Source organism: Mus pahari, chromosome 19 (genome assembly GCF_900095145.1).
Source record: "Mus pahari chromosome 19, PAHARI_EIJ_v1.1, whole genome shotgun sequence".
Classification (NCBI taxonomy): Eukaryota; Metazoa; Chordata; class Mammalia; order Rodentia; family Muridae; genus Mus; species Mus pahari.
In genome coordinates this window covers 62,774,111-62,789,733 of record NC_034608.1, presented here as the reverse complement: position 1 = coordinate 62,789,733, position 15,623 = coordinate 62,774,111, and the positions used below count along the sequence as shown (strand labels likewise).

Sequence of the window (15,623 nt, the reverse complement as noted above, 5' to 3'; positions counted from 1 at the left end):
CTATACAGAGAAACCCTGTCTCGAAAAACTAATAATAAATAAATAAATAAATAAAAAATAAAAGGATAAGTGGTTTGCTCTTGTGAAGAGCCATAGTGGTTAAATGTAGATTCCAGAAACAAATTGATCTATCATTATCCCTCCCAAAGTAAGTTAGGATCAGCCATTTCTGTTGGACTTTAGCAGTTGGAGGCATTCAACCCCAGCCGTGCTTTGTGGAGGCTGAAGTTCACAAGGAAGGGTCTAATTGAGAAACCCCTTGTGCCCTGAGCCCTCCCTATGCTAAACGTTCTTAACAAAATGATACCTTAGGTAAAGTGTCCTCAGCAGTTTTCTGCCGTTAATGTTGACTTCATCCAGAGAAGCTCGTTAGAGCCAAACAGCTGGAGGTGATGGTTTTCAGCTGAGCCCTGTAATTCTCTTCACAGCCAGGACCCAGAGGGAGCTGAAGTCGTTCTGGGCCTCAAGAGAGAAAGATTTCATGAAAAGCAATGTGACGCTTTCCAGGTTGGGGAAGTTGGAGTAAGAGGGCTTTCTGAAGTGATCTAGGAGCAGGGCATGGTCACCCTCTTACATTTGGTGAGAAAACTGAACTAGAAGTATAATAGGTAAATATTTTAGGGCCTACATCTGCAAGAAGACTTAGCCTTCTGCAGGAAGACTTATCATAAGATAAACTACATGTCAGTTAAATGATAACTTAATCCTTAATAGGTATTCTTGCAAGAAGCTGTAAAAATGGTGTGAAGGTCGTTTATGTGGTAGAGATTTGCTATTTGGGGTGGGAGATCAAGGAGGAGAAGAACCAACACCATTGTTATAGTGTTTCTTATCCCTTCTAGTAGTTTTAGGGACATTTAAATAATGACTTCTGGGGCCGGAGAGATGGCTCAGCAGTTAAGAGTACTGACTGTTTTTCCAGAGGTCCTGAGTTCAATTCCCAGCAACCACATGGTGACTCTCAACCATCTGTAAAGGGACCCAGTGCCCTCTTCTGGTGTCTCTGAAGAGAGTGACAGTATAATTGCATACATAAAATAGATAAATCTTAAAAAAAAAAAATACAACTTCTGATCATGGGCAGTAACTTAAGTGGGACAGAAGAAATTCAGTCTTTTATATTTCTTAAGTTGTTACACATTCTAGAAGTTGCTTACTTCTAGAAAGTAAGCTTATATAGTAATACGTTTGTAAGTAAACCTTAATAGCGTACTTTAAGATGACTACTTAAAGATGAATACTTAAGTCGTAGATATTGTATAGAGGGGTTATAGAGTGCATTTAAAAGGTGGTGAAGAAATGGTTGGGTAATTAAGAAAGAGCTCCTGCTCTTCCAACTCAGGTGGCTCATGCCACTTGTAACTCTAGCTCCAGAGGACCCAACACCCTCTTCTGACTTTCAAGAACACAATCCACATTTACACAAATATACACAGGTAAATAAAATGTAACAAGAGTTCATTAATGATATCATATTAAGAAGATGGTAAAGAGCTTGGTAGATGACTCAGTTGGTAAAATACTGTCTGAATAACCATGAAACTTGAGCTCACATCCCCAGCACCTATGGAAAACACCAGGTGTTAAGGGAAGGCAGAGGTGGTGGGATCCCTGGAGCTTGCCGGCAGCTAGCCTAGCCCAATGGATGAGCTCCAGGGTCAGTGAAAGATCCCATGTTAAGAAATAAGGTGGAAGCCGGGGTGCCTTGGATCCCGGCACTCAGAGGCAGAGGCAGGCAAATCTCTGTGAGTTTGAGGCCAGCCTGGTCTACAGAGCGAGTTCTAGAACTTCTAGGACTACACAGACACAGAAACTCTGTCTCAAAACAAACAAACAAACAACAAACAAAAACACAGTGATTGAGGAAGATACTCATCATTTTTTTGGCCCGAATGCACACTCATGCACAAAAGTGCACTTATAACATGTGCATATGCACGCAGGCACATAAACATGTATATACACACAAATTACTGTTAAGTATTTTAAAATAAAAGAACATCACAAATAATGGAACTATGATATTTCCAGTAAACACAATACTGATGAATTGAATCTCAGGGTTGAGGGAGAAGTTGGAGTAATGGTTAATTGCTCGTTAGACAAGAAACTAGGGTATGTGTAGTGGCACATGCCTGTAATCCCAGCACTTGAGAGGCTGAAGCAGGAGTATCTTCAGTTTGAGGCTAGCCTGGGCAACCATAGAAACCTCTTATCTCAAAATAAATAGAGAAATAAATAAATAGGAAGAGAGAAACGAAGAACCTGGCTTAAGTTAGCCTCAGGATTCCTTTACACCTGTATTAGTCAGACTTCTCATTGTGACAGAGTGAGTGAGTGTCTGGCAGAATAACTTAATGCATGAAGTATTTATTTGGTCTTTAAAGTTGTGAGTCCATCTCACCTGGGAGGGCAGGATGGAGCAGCAGTTCACATTGTGGCATCCAGAAAACAGTACTTCTCAGACTAAGCCCCACTTCCTACCTTTCACCGTCTCTCAGTAGTACCACCATGATGAATCCATCAAGGGATTCATGAAGAGGAGTTCAGAGTCCACATCTAATTGCCTTTGAAGGTCACGTTACCGCTGACCAGCACCCCCTCTCCCCAAGTGTGTGCTTTACAAGTGTGGCATCCAGGCAAGTGGACAGTGTTAACTATCACAGTGTGAGTGACTGGTGACTACAAAGCAGCTGTGTAAGGGCATCCTCCGCCCACCCCTTACCCCAGTCAAATTGCTCTGGGAACCAGGCCATCCACAGCCCTTAGTAGACAAGTCTAGACATAAGCTCAGGAAACTTGGTCAGCTTTCCACTTCCATCCCGATTTCCCTTCTCCCACTAATTACCGTCATATGACTAATCCTCTGTTGTAACTCCAGCACTTCCAGCTATAGGATTGTAGCGAGCCAGCGTGGTTAAATACTGCTTTGGTGCAGAAATGGGCGGTAGAGTTCCTTCAGCCTTTGCTTTAAACTAGTACAAGTGTTTTCCTTTGGAACTTGTAAATCATGACCAAAAATAGACAGGGTGGAAAAGCAGCTTTGGCATAAAATTATTTAGGAGAACAACTGTACTCGTTCCACACCAGGAATTAAAAGATATGGTGTCATATTCTCCCAGAGACTCGGGATGGGGAATATGATAGTCCCAAGTCAGGAGGCCAGATACTTTCTCCTCCGTTTTCTTTGCTTTTGTTACTCAGCTCTCCTGCTCACATAGTCCAAGCCCCAGTTGTTGTCTGACGCTCCAGCTGTCACCCATTTCTAGCTGAAAATAATCCAGGGATGCTAAGCATTGCTGTCCTCTCTGGCAGCCTCAGCCAGCTTTGCATTATGATGCCATGGCTTCCATGGGTTGCATGTTCCCGCAGTCATACCAGGTTGTTTTATAATGTGTGTGTGTGTGTGTGTGTGAGAGAGAGAGAGAGAGAGAGAGAGAGGGAGAGAGGGAGAGAGAGAGATTTTAGTTTCACTATAATTGTGTTGTTTGTTGTTTTAGGGTAACGTAATAAATTGCATAGAATAAATTGAATTTGTTTTCTTGAAATATAGCAGATTTGTATCTTCATGTGAATCAAATTAAAGGAAACCTAATATTGGAGGACTCTGGATCAATTTTTTTAGGTACTTTTGTTTTTCTTTTCAGGGAATATGGTATTTGCTAATGAGATTATGTCGGTTCAAAGAATTCTACTAAAATTGAAGACAAAGGCATTAATATAGGTAAATAGTAATTTGCTCCTAAATGCTTTAGTATTTTTTTGTTATTTCACTTAAAAACAAATGTGTCTGTTTTCTGAATGAGTAGATTATAGATAGTATAGATGATATTGACAAAGGACCACAATTGATCCAATTTTGTGTACAAACAAGTACAAAAAAATTACTAATTAAAAAAAATATTTTAAGTGGTCCTTTAGTTAAGCTAGTCAGTTCAGTAGTCTGTCCTGAATTCATCCAGTTTTAATGATGTGTGACCTGAAATGTCCTAACTCACGTATCCGACTGGCTTTGGCTGGGGTGCCTTCTTCATGTGGCCTTCCAGCCTCAGATATGTGAGTACAATGGTCCTCTTTCCCCTTCCTAGATGTATGGCACAGCCGTCTCAGGACGAGACCCCAGCACAGCTAAGTTTGATGCAGAAGCACCTGATCTTGGGTTTATCAGAGTGACCCTGGCTATCCTTAGAGCAGGAGAACAGAAACGGAAAGGGAGCCAAGCTTCCGTGGTGCCTAGACCTGGAGTATACACTAAGAAACGATAACCCAGGAACAGGGTCCAAGATAGTGAGCATCAGCCGAGCGATAGGTTGGCTGGGTTGAAAGTCATAACGATACTGAAAGCATCTACATGGGCCTTTATAATTCATAAGCCATTTTCACATATCTAATCTCAGGCCCTGCATAAACTGTGGTGACTCCCCTGCAAGCTTTACAGAGAGCAGGGGAAAACCAATCATGGAGCAGGACTTCTGGAGTCTGGCCCAGATCATTTTTCTTTGGCCATATTTAAGCACAGCACAGTTTTGGAAAAAGTAGATAAGAGTTAACTCAGTCCCAAGTATACAACAATTGAAGACAGGTTTACATTGAGATTCTTTGCAAAATGTCTGGCTTCTTTCACAAAATGGGCTCTGTTATAAATAGTTCTGAAGATAAAGGGTTTAGTAAGCATAATGCCTGTGGTGTCAGGATTGTCCTGGCCTTAACATAGAAGTCTCTTAGGCTGTTATAAAGCACAAGTGACAACACTTATAAGAATGGGTCTTATGGAGCCGGGCGTTGGTGGCGCACGCCTTTGATCCCAGCACTTGGGAGGCAGAGGCAGGCAGATTTCTGAGTTCGAGGCCAGACTGGTCTACAGAGTTAGTGCCAGGACAGCCAGGGCTACACAGAGAAACCCTGTCTCAAAAAACCAAAAAAAGAAGAAAAAAAAGAATGGGTCTTATGGCCTAAAATCAATACTCAAAGTTTTAAGGGGAAAGGGCCTGGGATAAATAAATATAAGAAGTTTGGAAGATATGGACAGAGCTTGTCTCTTCAGACAGCAAAGATCATCAGGTTGTAAAACTTCATCATTCTTGGCATTTCAGGAGGAGCAGCTACACACCTCATTCCACTGAAGAGGTAAGCTGTGTGTTTAACTTTCCTGGATTCTCCTGTGCTTACCTGTGTGCACAAAGCCTTTTTGCCCTCTACATAGAACATTGAAGACTCTACTTATTCTCATTTTGACATTGATTGAGCCAAGATTTCACAGAGTTTCATTAATCTCTCTGTGGTCATAAGACTATTAGAGGGAAGAGCTAGGATCTAAGGATTTCTGATGACCAGCCATACTCCTGTTCTATGGTGAAACTTTGTATAAAGAAATTGTAAGGCAAAACATGTCAGGAAACCAGACATTGTGAAATTATACCAGGCAGAGTGTATTCTGAGCAGGTAACTCAACATTTTCATTTGTTCAGTAGTGATTGACAGAACGGTTTCTGAGGTTGCATTTCTTCTCTCCATACTTCTGAAGCAACGATGAGGAAGTGGGATGCAAGGGTGAAGCAGATTGAAGAGCGGGCATCCCACTATGAGAGGAAGCCATTGTCTTCTGTGTACAGACCAAGACTGGCCAAGCCAGAAGAACCATCCTCCGTTTGGAAGCTATTTCACCGTCAGAATCAAGCTTTTAATTTTGTTAAAAGCTGTAAAGAGGTAATTGCTTTGTCTTTATTTTTAAGTGACACTCGAGGTTTCAGATGAAGATACCTGACAAAGACAATGCAGAAGTAGTCTTGATAGCATATGACTTAGAAAAATATCCCTTTGAATTCATTAACCATTACATTTATTTTAGTAGTGAAAAAATAATGGCATTTCTTTTTTAGTTTTATTGTATCTTATGTGTGTAAGTGTCTTATCTACGTGAATGTATGTGCACCATATGTATGGAGTGCCCATGGAGTTTAGAAGAGGGTGTCCGATCCCCTGGCACTGGAGTAACGCATGGTTGTGAGGTACCATGTGGGTGCTAGGACCTGAACCTGGGGCCTCTGCAAAAGCAGCAAGTGCTCTTAACCACAGAGCCGTCTCTCCAGCCAAAGAATGACATTTCTGGTCCCACTTACTTTTAAAAGTGTGGAATGTGTAACAACGTTGGAGGGCAACCTGCTGGGAGGTAGGATGAGCCTATCCCTGACACACTATGCAGACGAGAGGAAGTGCTTAATGGGCCTCAGCCTGACCGAGAACGTGGAGCTCAGACACAAAATTAAATCAAGCAATAGGTAATATATTGCCTATTGTTCGCTTGTTGGGATCTTATGGACTATAAAGACAAACAAATTAAAATATACCTATGTAAAATGTACCTGGGGTCAAATGGCTCAGTGGGTAAAGGTGAGTGCTGCCAAGCCTGGTGACCTGAGTTTAATCCCTGAGACCCACTGGGTAAAAGGAGAGAACTGACTACCTAAAGTTGTCCTCTGGCCTCCACGTGCATGCCCTGGCAAGAGCATCTCCTTACCCACGCGTCTGTACATACATAAATAAAAGTAACAAAATATTTAAATAATTTAAATATAAAGTGTGATTCTGGTCATTGAGTCTATGTAAAAGTACAAAGTACTTCATGTGGGAGAGAAAGAACTTGTTTTCCTAGTGAAAAGATGCTTACTCAGATTTCAGCGAACGAGGGGACACTAGAAAAACCTTCTTACTCATTTTGTGTAAACCTAATTCAGGAATCAAAAATTAAAATACCGATAGAGTCATTTGAACTTGGTGTTTTCAAAACCAGTCATCAGTGTAAAGTTTATTTCAGAAAGGTTTTTTTCCTTCTATTCTGGGACTTGAACCCGGGTCCTGACATATGCTAGGCAAAGTTCCATCATTGAGCCACATCCTCAGCCCCCAGCAGAGCTTTCAGTAGAGTCGGGCAAGAGTCTTTGTATGATTTCTCATTTATGAAAATGGACATGGCTCATTGGCTACTTCAAGCTAGATGGACAGAAAAGTATTTGTGCCTGTGCTTGTATTAACAGAAGCTCCTTATACAGCAGCCATGAACAGCCCTGTTTCATTTAGGATTATGGTAATTTCTTTTAAACATTTTATTCCTGAGTACACTTTTATAGGAAAAGAGAGCTTGTTAATATATTTTAGTTCAAATAGTTAATAGTAATCTGGAGTTACTTTTGTAAAATGAGTCTAACTTCATAAAGTAAGAAGAACTGTCTTAGGTTAAATGAGAGTAAGGGAATGAATGGGCTTTCTTCTCTTGTAAACGTTATTTTTAATCTGGAATAATACGTAGTTTCTATCCTACGTATATATTATGTTGCTGATTTAATGTGGGGACTGGAGAGATGGTTCAGTGGTTAAGATTGGCTGCTCTCGCAAAGGATCCACTTTCAGCTACTGGTGCCCACCTGGGCAACTCACAACCATCAGCAACTACAGTTTCAGAGATCCAGTTCCCTCTTTGGACCTCCAAGGGCTCTTTGCGTGTATGCAGTATGCAGTACATAGACATACATGCAGGCACTCACACATACATATAAAATAAAAATAAATAGTTGAAACCTTTTAGTGTATGAGTTTTGCATAAAAGTAGGTTTGTGTATCACATGCACACTAGTGGAGGACAGAAGGGACTGTTAGAGCTCCTGCAACTGAAGGTACAGACAGTTATAAGCTGAACAGCTGCCTGTGGGTGCCAGGAATTGAACCTGCATCCTCTGGAAAGAGCAGCCAGTGCTCTTAGCCATTGAGCCATATATCCAGCCAAAAAATAAATAATTATTTTTAAAATATAGATTTTAGGGGCTGGAGAGATGGCTCAGGGTTAATAGCACATGTTTCTCTTGCAGAGGACCTAAGTTTGATTCCCAAATGATAGCTCGCAACCATCCATATGTAACTCCAGTTCCAGGGAATCCAGTGCCCTCTTCTGATCTCTCTGGGTACCAGGCACACATGTGAGATATATATATATATATATATATATATATATATATATATATATATATATATATATACAAAATATTTATATACATGAAATAAAAGGAATAAATCTAAAAGAAAAATTTCAATATATTTAGATTTGAGATAGCATGGGTCTAGTGACTATCTTGTTTTTAATAATATAATTGTTCGTATTCTAAATTTTGCTATATTGAGTGACAAATTTCTTCATGAATACTTTTTAGTTACAGCTCAATTTAGATTTTCATGTTGTAAATTTTTCAAAAATTACTTTAAATTTCATAGAGTGTTCACGTATTTGCTTTGGAGTGCAAAGTGGGAAATGGACAACGTATTTACCTTGTAACATCCTATGCTCAACTTTGGTTTTACTATAAGACCCGGTAAGTAGCAGAGTAGCTCATTAAAGTAAAGTTGTGTTTCCTTTTTTGTTGAAATTGATTTATGCTGAACTAATATCCACAGTCCATGGCCACAGGGTTAGTTATTTGCCTTAGGGTTACTACTGTAATGAAATACCATGACCAAAAGCAAGTTGAAGAAACGGTTTATTCAGCTTACACTTCCATATTACTGTTCAACATTGGAGGAAGTCAGGATGGGAAGTCAAATAGGGCAGGAACCTGAAGGCAGGAACTGATGCAGATGCCATGGAAGTGTGCTGCTTACTGGCTTAGTCCTTATAGCTCACTCAGCCTGCTGTCTTACAGAACTCAGGACCACCATCGCAGGGTGGCCTTCCCCAGCTGATCACTAATTAAGAAAATGCCCTACAGGCTTGTCTGCTTACAGCCCAATCTTCTGGAGGCATTTTCTCAGTTGAAGTTCCTTCCTTTCAGATGGCTATATCCCTATCAACTTGACATAAAACTAGTCAGCACATTATTCTTTCACTATTAGAGTTGAATTCTAAAGTTCCTTTGTAAAGAGGTGGTTGTAGCAGTCACAGAAGCTAATGATAGAGAACTTTATTTTTCTGGTAATCATTAACAAAGGCTCCATATTTGATATCACTTTTATAAGATCTCACTGTGTAGCTCTGGCTGGCCTGGAACTCAGTGTATTGACCAGCTTTGAACTCAAAGAGGGAGCTCATCACCCTCTCCTGATGCTGACATTAAAGGTGTACAACACCATGCCCTGCATACATGTGTACTCTTTTAAAGGCTTTTTCGCAGCTATTTATTTTGCTTGTATGTAAGTGTATGTGCATGTGCTCATGTATGTGTGCATATGGACATACATGTACCATTAGCACACAGGTAGAGATTAGAAGACAGTTTGGGGGAGTTTATTTCTCCTCTTTCACCATGTGGGTCCTAGGGACCAGACTCGGGTCATCAGGATGGACAGTGCCTTTACCCACTGAGCAATCTTGCCACCTGCAACCCTCAGTAAGTTATGCCGGGAGCGGGATCACACACATATTTGTGTATTCTAGAACATTTTGGGAACTTTGTGTCTTGTAAGAAAACACTAAACTTTACTGTTATTAATGAACACTTACCTTATTAACTATATAATAAAGGAATGCCTCCTTTTAAGTCAGTACAAGGACAATGTAGGACTGAAACCAAGAACTTTAATACTGTAAACAGAGATTGAAGTGTCATATTTTCTCAATTGGGCTATATTTTCTTCAGGTCTAGAATAGTGGTATTAGAAAGTAGATATATGTTTCAAGGTAATACATATATTTAATATAACTGTTATATTTACCTATTTCTAAGACATGAGTTAGAAAGGGGAATGAATCAATATATCCTAAAGTACTTTCATTATAATGTCGTTTAAGTAACTTCAGTTATAAAACTAGATTTAGTCATGCTACTATTCCTGGACACCAGTCAGAGGTCCCCACCCCCACCACCCAGACACATAGTTTCTCTCTATAGTCCTGGCTATACTGGGACTTCTGTAGACTAGGCTAGCCTTGAAATCACAGATATCCACATGCCTCTGCCTCTGAGTGCTGGAATTAAAGGCATGCATTACCACAACTGGCCCATAAAGGTTCTTAATATAATGTGACAGATGGTGTTTGAAACTAAATCTCATCTTGGACTTGAATGTAGTCTGTCAGAATGCTCATGGTGGTACCTACAGGCACTGCCTGCCACAAGAGGGTGTACTCCGTCACTTTTCCTTTTTAACACATCCGATTTGTTTTCTTTTCTTTTCATTTATGTGTATGTGTGAGTGCCGCATGTGTGCATGTATGCAGGTATTGAGGAGGCCAGAAGAGGATGTCAGACCTCCTGGAGCTGGAGTTACAGGCACCTGACACAGCTGCCGAGAACTGAACGCAGGGCTTCTGGAAGAGCAGTGCACACTTTTAATCAGTGAACCATCTTTCCAACTCCCACTTTTCCTTTTTAAACTTACTCCAGACCTTTTATTTCTATAGAATGTCACCTGAGCTTTATGCATTTGCATATGCATGAGCTCGTGCTCTTACTTACCTGTGTCAAAGTCATTTCTTTCATGCCTGCAGAAGATGGACAATTATTAGAGAGACTTCAGTTAGGAAAAGGACAATTCACACATCTAAAAGGGCTGGGTGAAGGTTTCTCAAGACAGAATTTCTTTTTAAAAAACATTTAAATGTATCTTCATAGTGAAAATACAGAATTTAAAAATTCCCACAGAAGATTCATGGACTCTTGAGTGTGTATGTGTGTGTGTATGATCCTAGGATAACAGTTTGAGAAAGAACATTCTTTCTTAAGTAATAATTGTTTTTGCAGTGACAGCAAAAGCAAAAGTGGAGATGTTATACAATAGCAAGACATTTGTGAATATATAGCACTCTAACATTGACCTTATTTTCCAGTTAAATAATTTTCTGAATGCAATTGTTAACATCATTTTGTCAGAAACTCTCTAATGCTATGAGCCACAGACTTACTGATAGCACAGTCATTATCAGTTTATTAATTCATAGTTATACATAGATAAAGCACAGTGGTCACTGATCTTGAGTATAGGACTAACTAGCCCCGTGTTTTAAGTTTTGAGCTCTATGATCTAGTGAAGTGACTCAGTTAGAGCAGGTGTTCACGGTGCTAGTCTGACAATCTAGGTTCAGTGCTTAGAACCCATGGTGAAGGAAGAGGCAAGCTGTCCCCTGACTGTCACACCCCAGTGCCCTCTCCTCTACCGCCTGCCAATAATAAGTTAAGAACAATGTGCTATGTAAGGTACAAATCTAACACTTGTATTATTCAATTTAGGAAAAACCTCTTGCACTGCTATGAAGTTATTCCTGAGAATGCTGTGTGCAAGCTTTATTTTGATTTAGAATTTAACAAATTCGCTAACCCAGGGGCTGATGGGAAGAAGATGGTTGCATTGCTTATACAGGTAAGTTCTTCTCCCATGTCCTTCCATTAATCACTGGCTCTCCTGTGTCACATGGCTTCCAGATGTCTACTTTTTCTTGCTATCTTCATTTTTGACAACATTGTTTCTGTGAGAAAATAATGAAACAAAGTGAAAATTAAATTCAATTAAAATATTACTATATCTCGTTTAGACTAGATGAGTGAGAGTTTTCTATTTTTGAACTGTTTTAATTCTCTGACTTCCAGTATAAATATTTACTTGTGGCAAAAGTGAGGTAAAGCAAAATTCACTCTTAAAAGTGGACAAAGAGGTGAAATTCAGGGAAATTTTTGACAAAAGTAAGTATCACAATGTTTGAACTGGTGTGAGTTTTGGAAATCATATCCGTGTTTTCATGGATGAAAATTTATGTCTAGAAGAGACCAGTACCTACATGGATCTTACAAACAGAAACTGAGCAAACCTAGAATACAAATATTACATCTGCTTCATCTAAGAGAAAAGAGTGTAGTGCTAATGTTTACCTTTTTATTTAGCTGTGTCAATAAAAAAAAGAATTATATGCACATATACACTGTCCTCTGTTTTTAAAAAACTTAAGATTGTTTTGCATGAGTTGTTTGCAAGTTGTAGTACCCATCTGGCCTCAGAGTCGGTTTTAACATTTTTTTCATTTGAATGTTAACCATAAGATAATGCTATGAAAAGTAATTTTGTACTTGAAAATATATGTAAATTCAAATGTTCTAGTAAAGGATGTCAGCTGATTTTGTTAGCTCTTTGCATGTTTGACTTTAATTTTAATTGAAAGGTGTTTGTAAACTCTTCTGGCTTTGAAGGGAAATGAACATATGTGAACTCCTCCTTAGTTCTCCAAACTAAAAAAGTTGTACTCTTCTTAAAATAGCCACTGAACAGTCAAGTAAGTCGATGCCTTGTTTCACTGTAGTTGGTAATTGTGTGGGTTTTGTTGTTAGCACTGCTGTGGGCTTTTGTGTCCTGACACGTGAGGCTGTCCTGCGCACTCGGACTCTGCATGCTGTAATTACAGGCGTAAGCCTCTGGCCTAGTTTTTGACTTTATGTGGTCGTAAGTCATCAGTATTGACTTTGGCTGGTATGTGATATTGTTCAGCAGTTTAAGATAGGATTTCTTACACAGATGGGTTACAAAGATCTAAGATTCAGAGGTTTTTCATTGCTGCTTAAACATATTGTTCCTATTTAAGTACTACAATGTATTACAGCGTAGAAATATCCCTAACGTAACCAACACCAGGCTACAACACTTCTGTAACAGAGTTAATAAAAACATGCAAAGGTTGTCTAAGGTTAAATTTTTCCCTTTTAATTCATTATATCTTATCTATATAAACACTGAAGAATCAATTTATATCAGAAAAATGTGGAGAACATTGTAGATATCTAACTTCAAAATTGCATAACAATTTTATTTAACATGTTTACTACTTGATAATGAAGTTCATATTAGTATTATTTTCATATAACTTCATAATTATATTGAAATCTTAGCTTCTTTGCATGTAAGTATGTTATAGTCTAGTAAATACGCTTTGATTCTGATAAGGCTTACTTCGGTTAGCTGTTTGTTGTTTCCTTTGTGTATTTTAGTGTTATTTGTTTTTTTGGGTTTTGGCATGCATGTGTCACGGTTCACATGTGGATGTGAGAGGAGAACTTGCTGGTCTTCATTCTACCGTGTAGGTCTAGGGTGTCAAACACATGCCACCAGGTACCTTTATTCACTGAGCCATTTTGCTGGCCAAAGCAAGGTTTACATGTAGCCCCAGAGGGCTTCCAACTCACTATGTAGCAGTGGACAACCCTGAACCTCTGATCCTTCTGTCTCTATCTCCCAATTAAGTGCTTAGATTACAGGTGTGTACCACCACACCCAACAAATTCGATTATTTCTTGTCTTTAAATTAACAGACAGTTAATAAATAACATTTTAACAATAACTGGCTATACTGTTGATTCCTTTGGGTACTGATACATATAAAGCCACTCCTACCCATTAGGATGATTCTGGTGCTAATGCATTTTGTCATTAATGCAGATTGTTTAAGTAATCATGTGTTTTTAACCTCCAAGCTCTATAGGGTAGTTGCATAAATAACTATAATTCTGTTTACAGTTTAACTTGGGAAATATAATTTAGGAATGGTTGATTACTAAAAAACTAAAGAGCCACTAAGTATATTCTCTGTAACTTCAAAGCACAGAATTTTATTCAAATACCAAAAGCTCTTCAGCATCTAGTGAGTGCCAGGTTCTTTACATGGACTATAGGAATGAAAGAATAATAAATTAGGATTGACTTAGCTGCCATAGAGGAAAAAAATCCAACATTTAAGTAGCTTAAATAAGACCAGGCCATAGCATAACTTTAATCCCAACATTTGAGGCAGAGGCAAGTGAATCTCTGAGTTCAAGGTTAGCCTGGTCTACAGAGCAAGGCCATAGCTACACAGAGAGACCCTGTCTTAAAAAAACAGAAACAAAACAAGAGCATAAAAATAAACAAACAAAAACCATCTTAAACAAGATGGAAACTTGCCTATTGCTCATATAATATTCAGTGTGATTCTGTTGTATTAAAAATGAAGTGCGCCGGGCATGGTGGTGCACGCCTTTAATCCCAGCACTCGGGAGGCAGAGGCAGGCGGATTTCTGAGTTCGAGGCCAGCCTGGTCTAAAAAGTGAGCTCCAGGACAGCCAGGGCTACACAGAGAAACCCTGTCTCGAAAAATCAAAAAAAAAAAAAAATGAAGTGCTTCATTTTTCCCAATTTATTACCTTATTTATATTGCCCAAGTTTGCTTGCTCTGCCTTGTCTACATTAGTAGAAAATGGGGCGGGCCAGAGCATGCTCCCTGTCTGTAATACAAAGGAAACAGATATCAAAATAATGATATAAATCAGTGCTAAACTGCAGCTATTTAAGTACTTCAAAGAGCTATCTAGGAGTAATTTGACATCGAGGGAGGCTGCTAAGAACATGACAGTTTACTAAAGAGAGGTGAGGTCAGATGGTGGAAATAGAGTAATATGAAAACACTGGTAGCAGGTGGAATTTATTGTAAAACTATTAGATATTTACCTGATTGGCAAACCTTTAGAAACATTTCTACTTTTTCCATGTATCCTCACATGGTAGCGAGTGCTTCATTTTGCAGATGAGAAGATTGACAGTGACAGGGAGAAGCGATTTGTCTTGATGCTCCATAGGAAATACTTTAAGTGGTTACCCGTGTGAAGCACCATGCTAACTCCTCAGTCTTATTTTCTCATTAAAAGTTGGGTGATACTTCCTATTCCTGCCTCACACACAGCTGCGGATGCCGGGAATAGATCTGAGCAGAGCCATTGGGCCAGTGAGTGGCAGAGCCAAAACTCCAACATAGTGCTCTCTCAAACCAAATCGTGAGCTCCCGAGCCATGTCCTTCCAGGCTGTATTCTTAGACATAGATTTAGATTCAAAAGGAATGAGAGATTTTTCTAAGAATGAAAGTTATAAAAGAACTAGGACTAGAAACTAACTTTTAGCTACTATGCTTACTAGTGTTTTGTCAGCTGGACACAAGCCAGAGTTATTTGGGGAAAGAATTTAATTTGAGATTTGGGAGAGCCTGTGGGCCATTTCCTTGCTTTAGTGATTGATGTGCATGGGCATAGCTCACTGTGGGGGCATGCCACCTGTGGGCAGGTGGTCCTGGATGCTATGAGAGCAAGCCGTGAGGAGTAAGCCAATGGCAGCATTTCTATGTTCCTCCTGCATCAGTTCTTGCCTCTAGATTCCTACCTTGAGTTCCTGCCCTGACTTCCTTGAACCCTTTCCTCCCTTAGTTGTTTTTGGTCATGATGTTTTACCACAGTAGAAACCCTAAGAGAAGCTAGTGTTTTAGGAGGAACTTAAAAAGCTGCTTTTTATTATGGTTTTAGAGAGGGTTAGTATAAAAATGCTTGACTTTTGACTTTTAGGAGTCTTCTTCAGTCCTGAGAGCCTATGATTTTTCTTTTTAAATGCATTTGGAAGTTTTGCCTAAATGCATGTCTGTGCACCATATGTTAGCCTGGTGCCTACAAAGGCCAGAAGACAGAATTGGATTCCCTGGAACTGGAGTTACATGTGGTTGGTGAACTACCTTATAGGTGCTGAGAATCAAACTTTGGTTCTCTAAAAGAGTAGCAGGTGCTTTTAACTACTGGTCTATCTTCCAGTCCTAAGAGATGTGCTATTTTTAATTATTATTTTCAGAACTTTTATGTGTATGGAT

General features: G+C 39.4%; 1 protein-coding gene across 5 annotated transcripts in view; it reads left to right on the top strand.

Moving 5' to 3' along the window:
- The window catches only part of Primpol (primase and DNA directed polymerase), a 37,626-nt gene that overhangs the window by 725 nt on the left and 21,278 nt on the right, over positions 1-15,623 (top strand). For 3 of the 5 annotated variants that reach the window (XM_029532230.1, XM_029532231.1, XM_029532234.1), the window contains exons 2-6: positions 3,648-3,724; positions 5,094-5,127; positions 5,525-5,706; positions 8,263-8,360; positions 11,211-11,340. In XM_029532230.1, coding sequence (XP_029388090.1) covers positions 5,530-5,706; positions 8,263-8,360; positions 11,211-11,340 — 405 coding nt within the window. In that variant the 5' untranslated portion in view covers positions 3,648-3,724; positions 5,094-5,127; positions 5,525-5,529. Of the gene's footprint in view, positions 1-3,647; positions 3,725-5,093; positions 5,128-5,468; positions 5,707-8,262; positions 8,361-11,210; positions 11,341-15,623 lie in introns of all 5 variants that reach the window. The other 2 variants (XM_029532232.1, XM_021219222.2) reach the window with 2 other exon arrangements.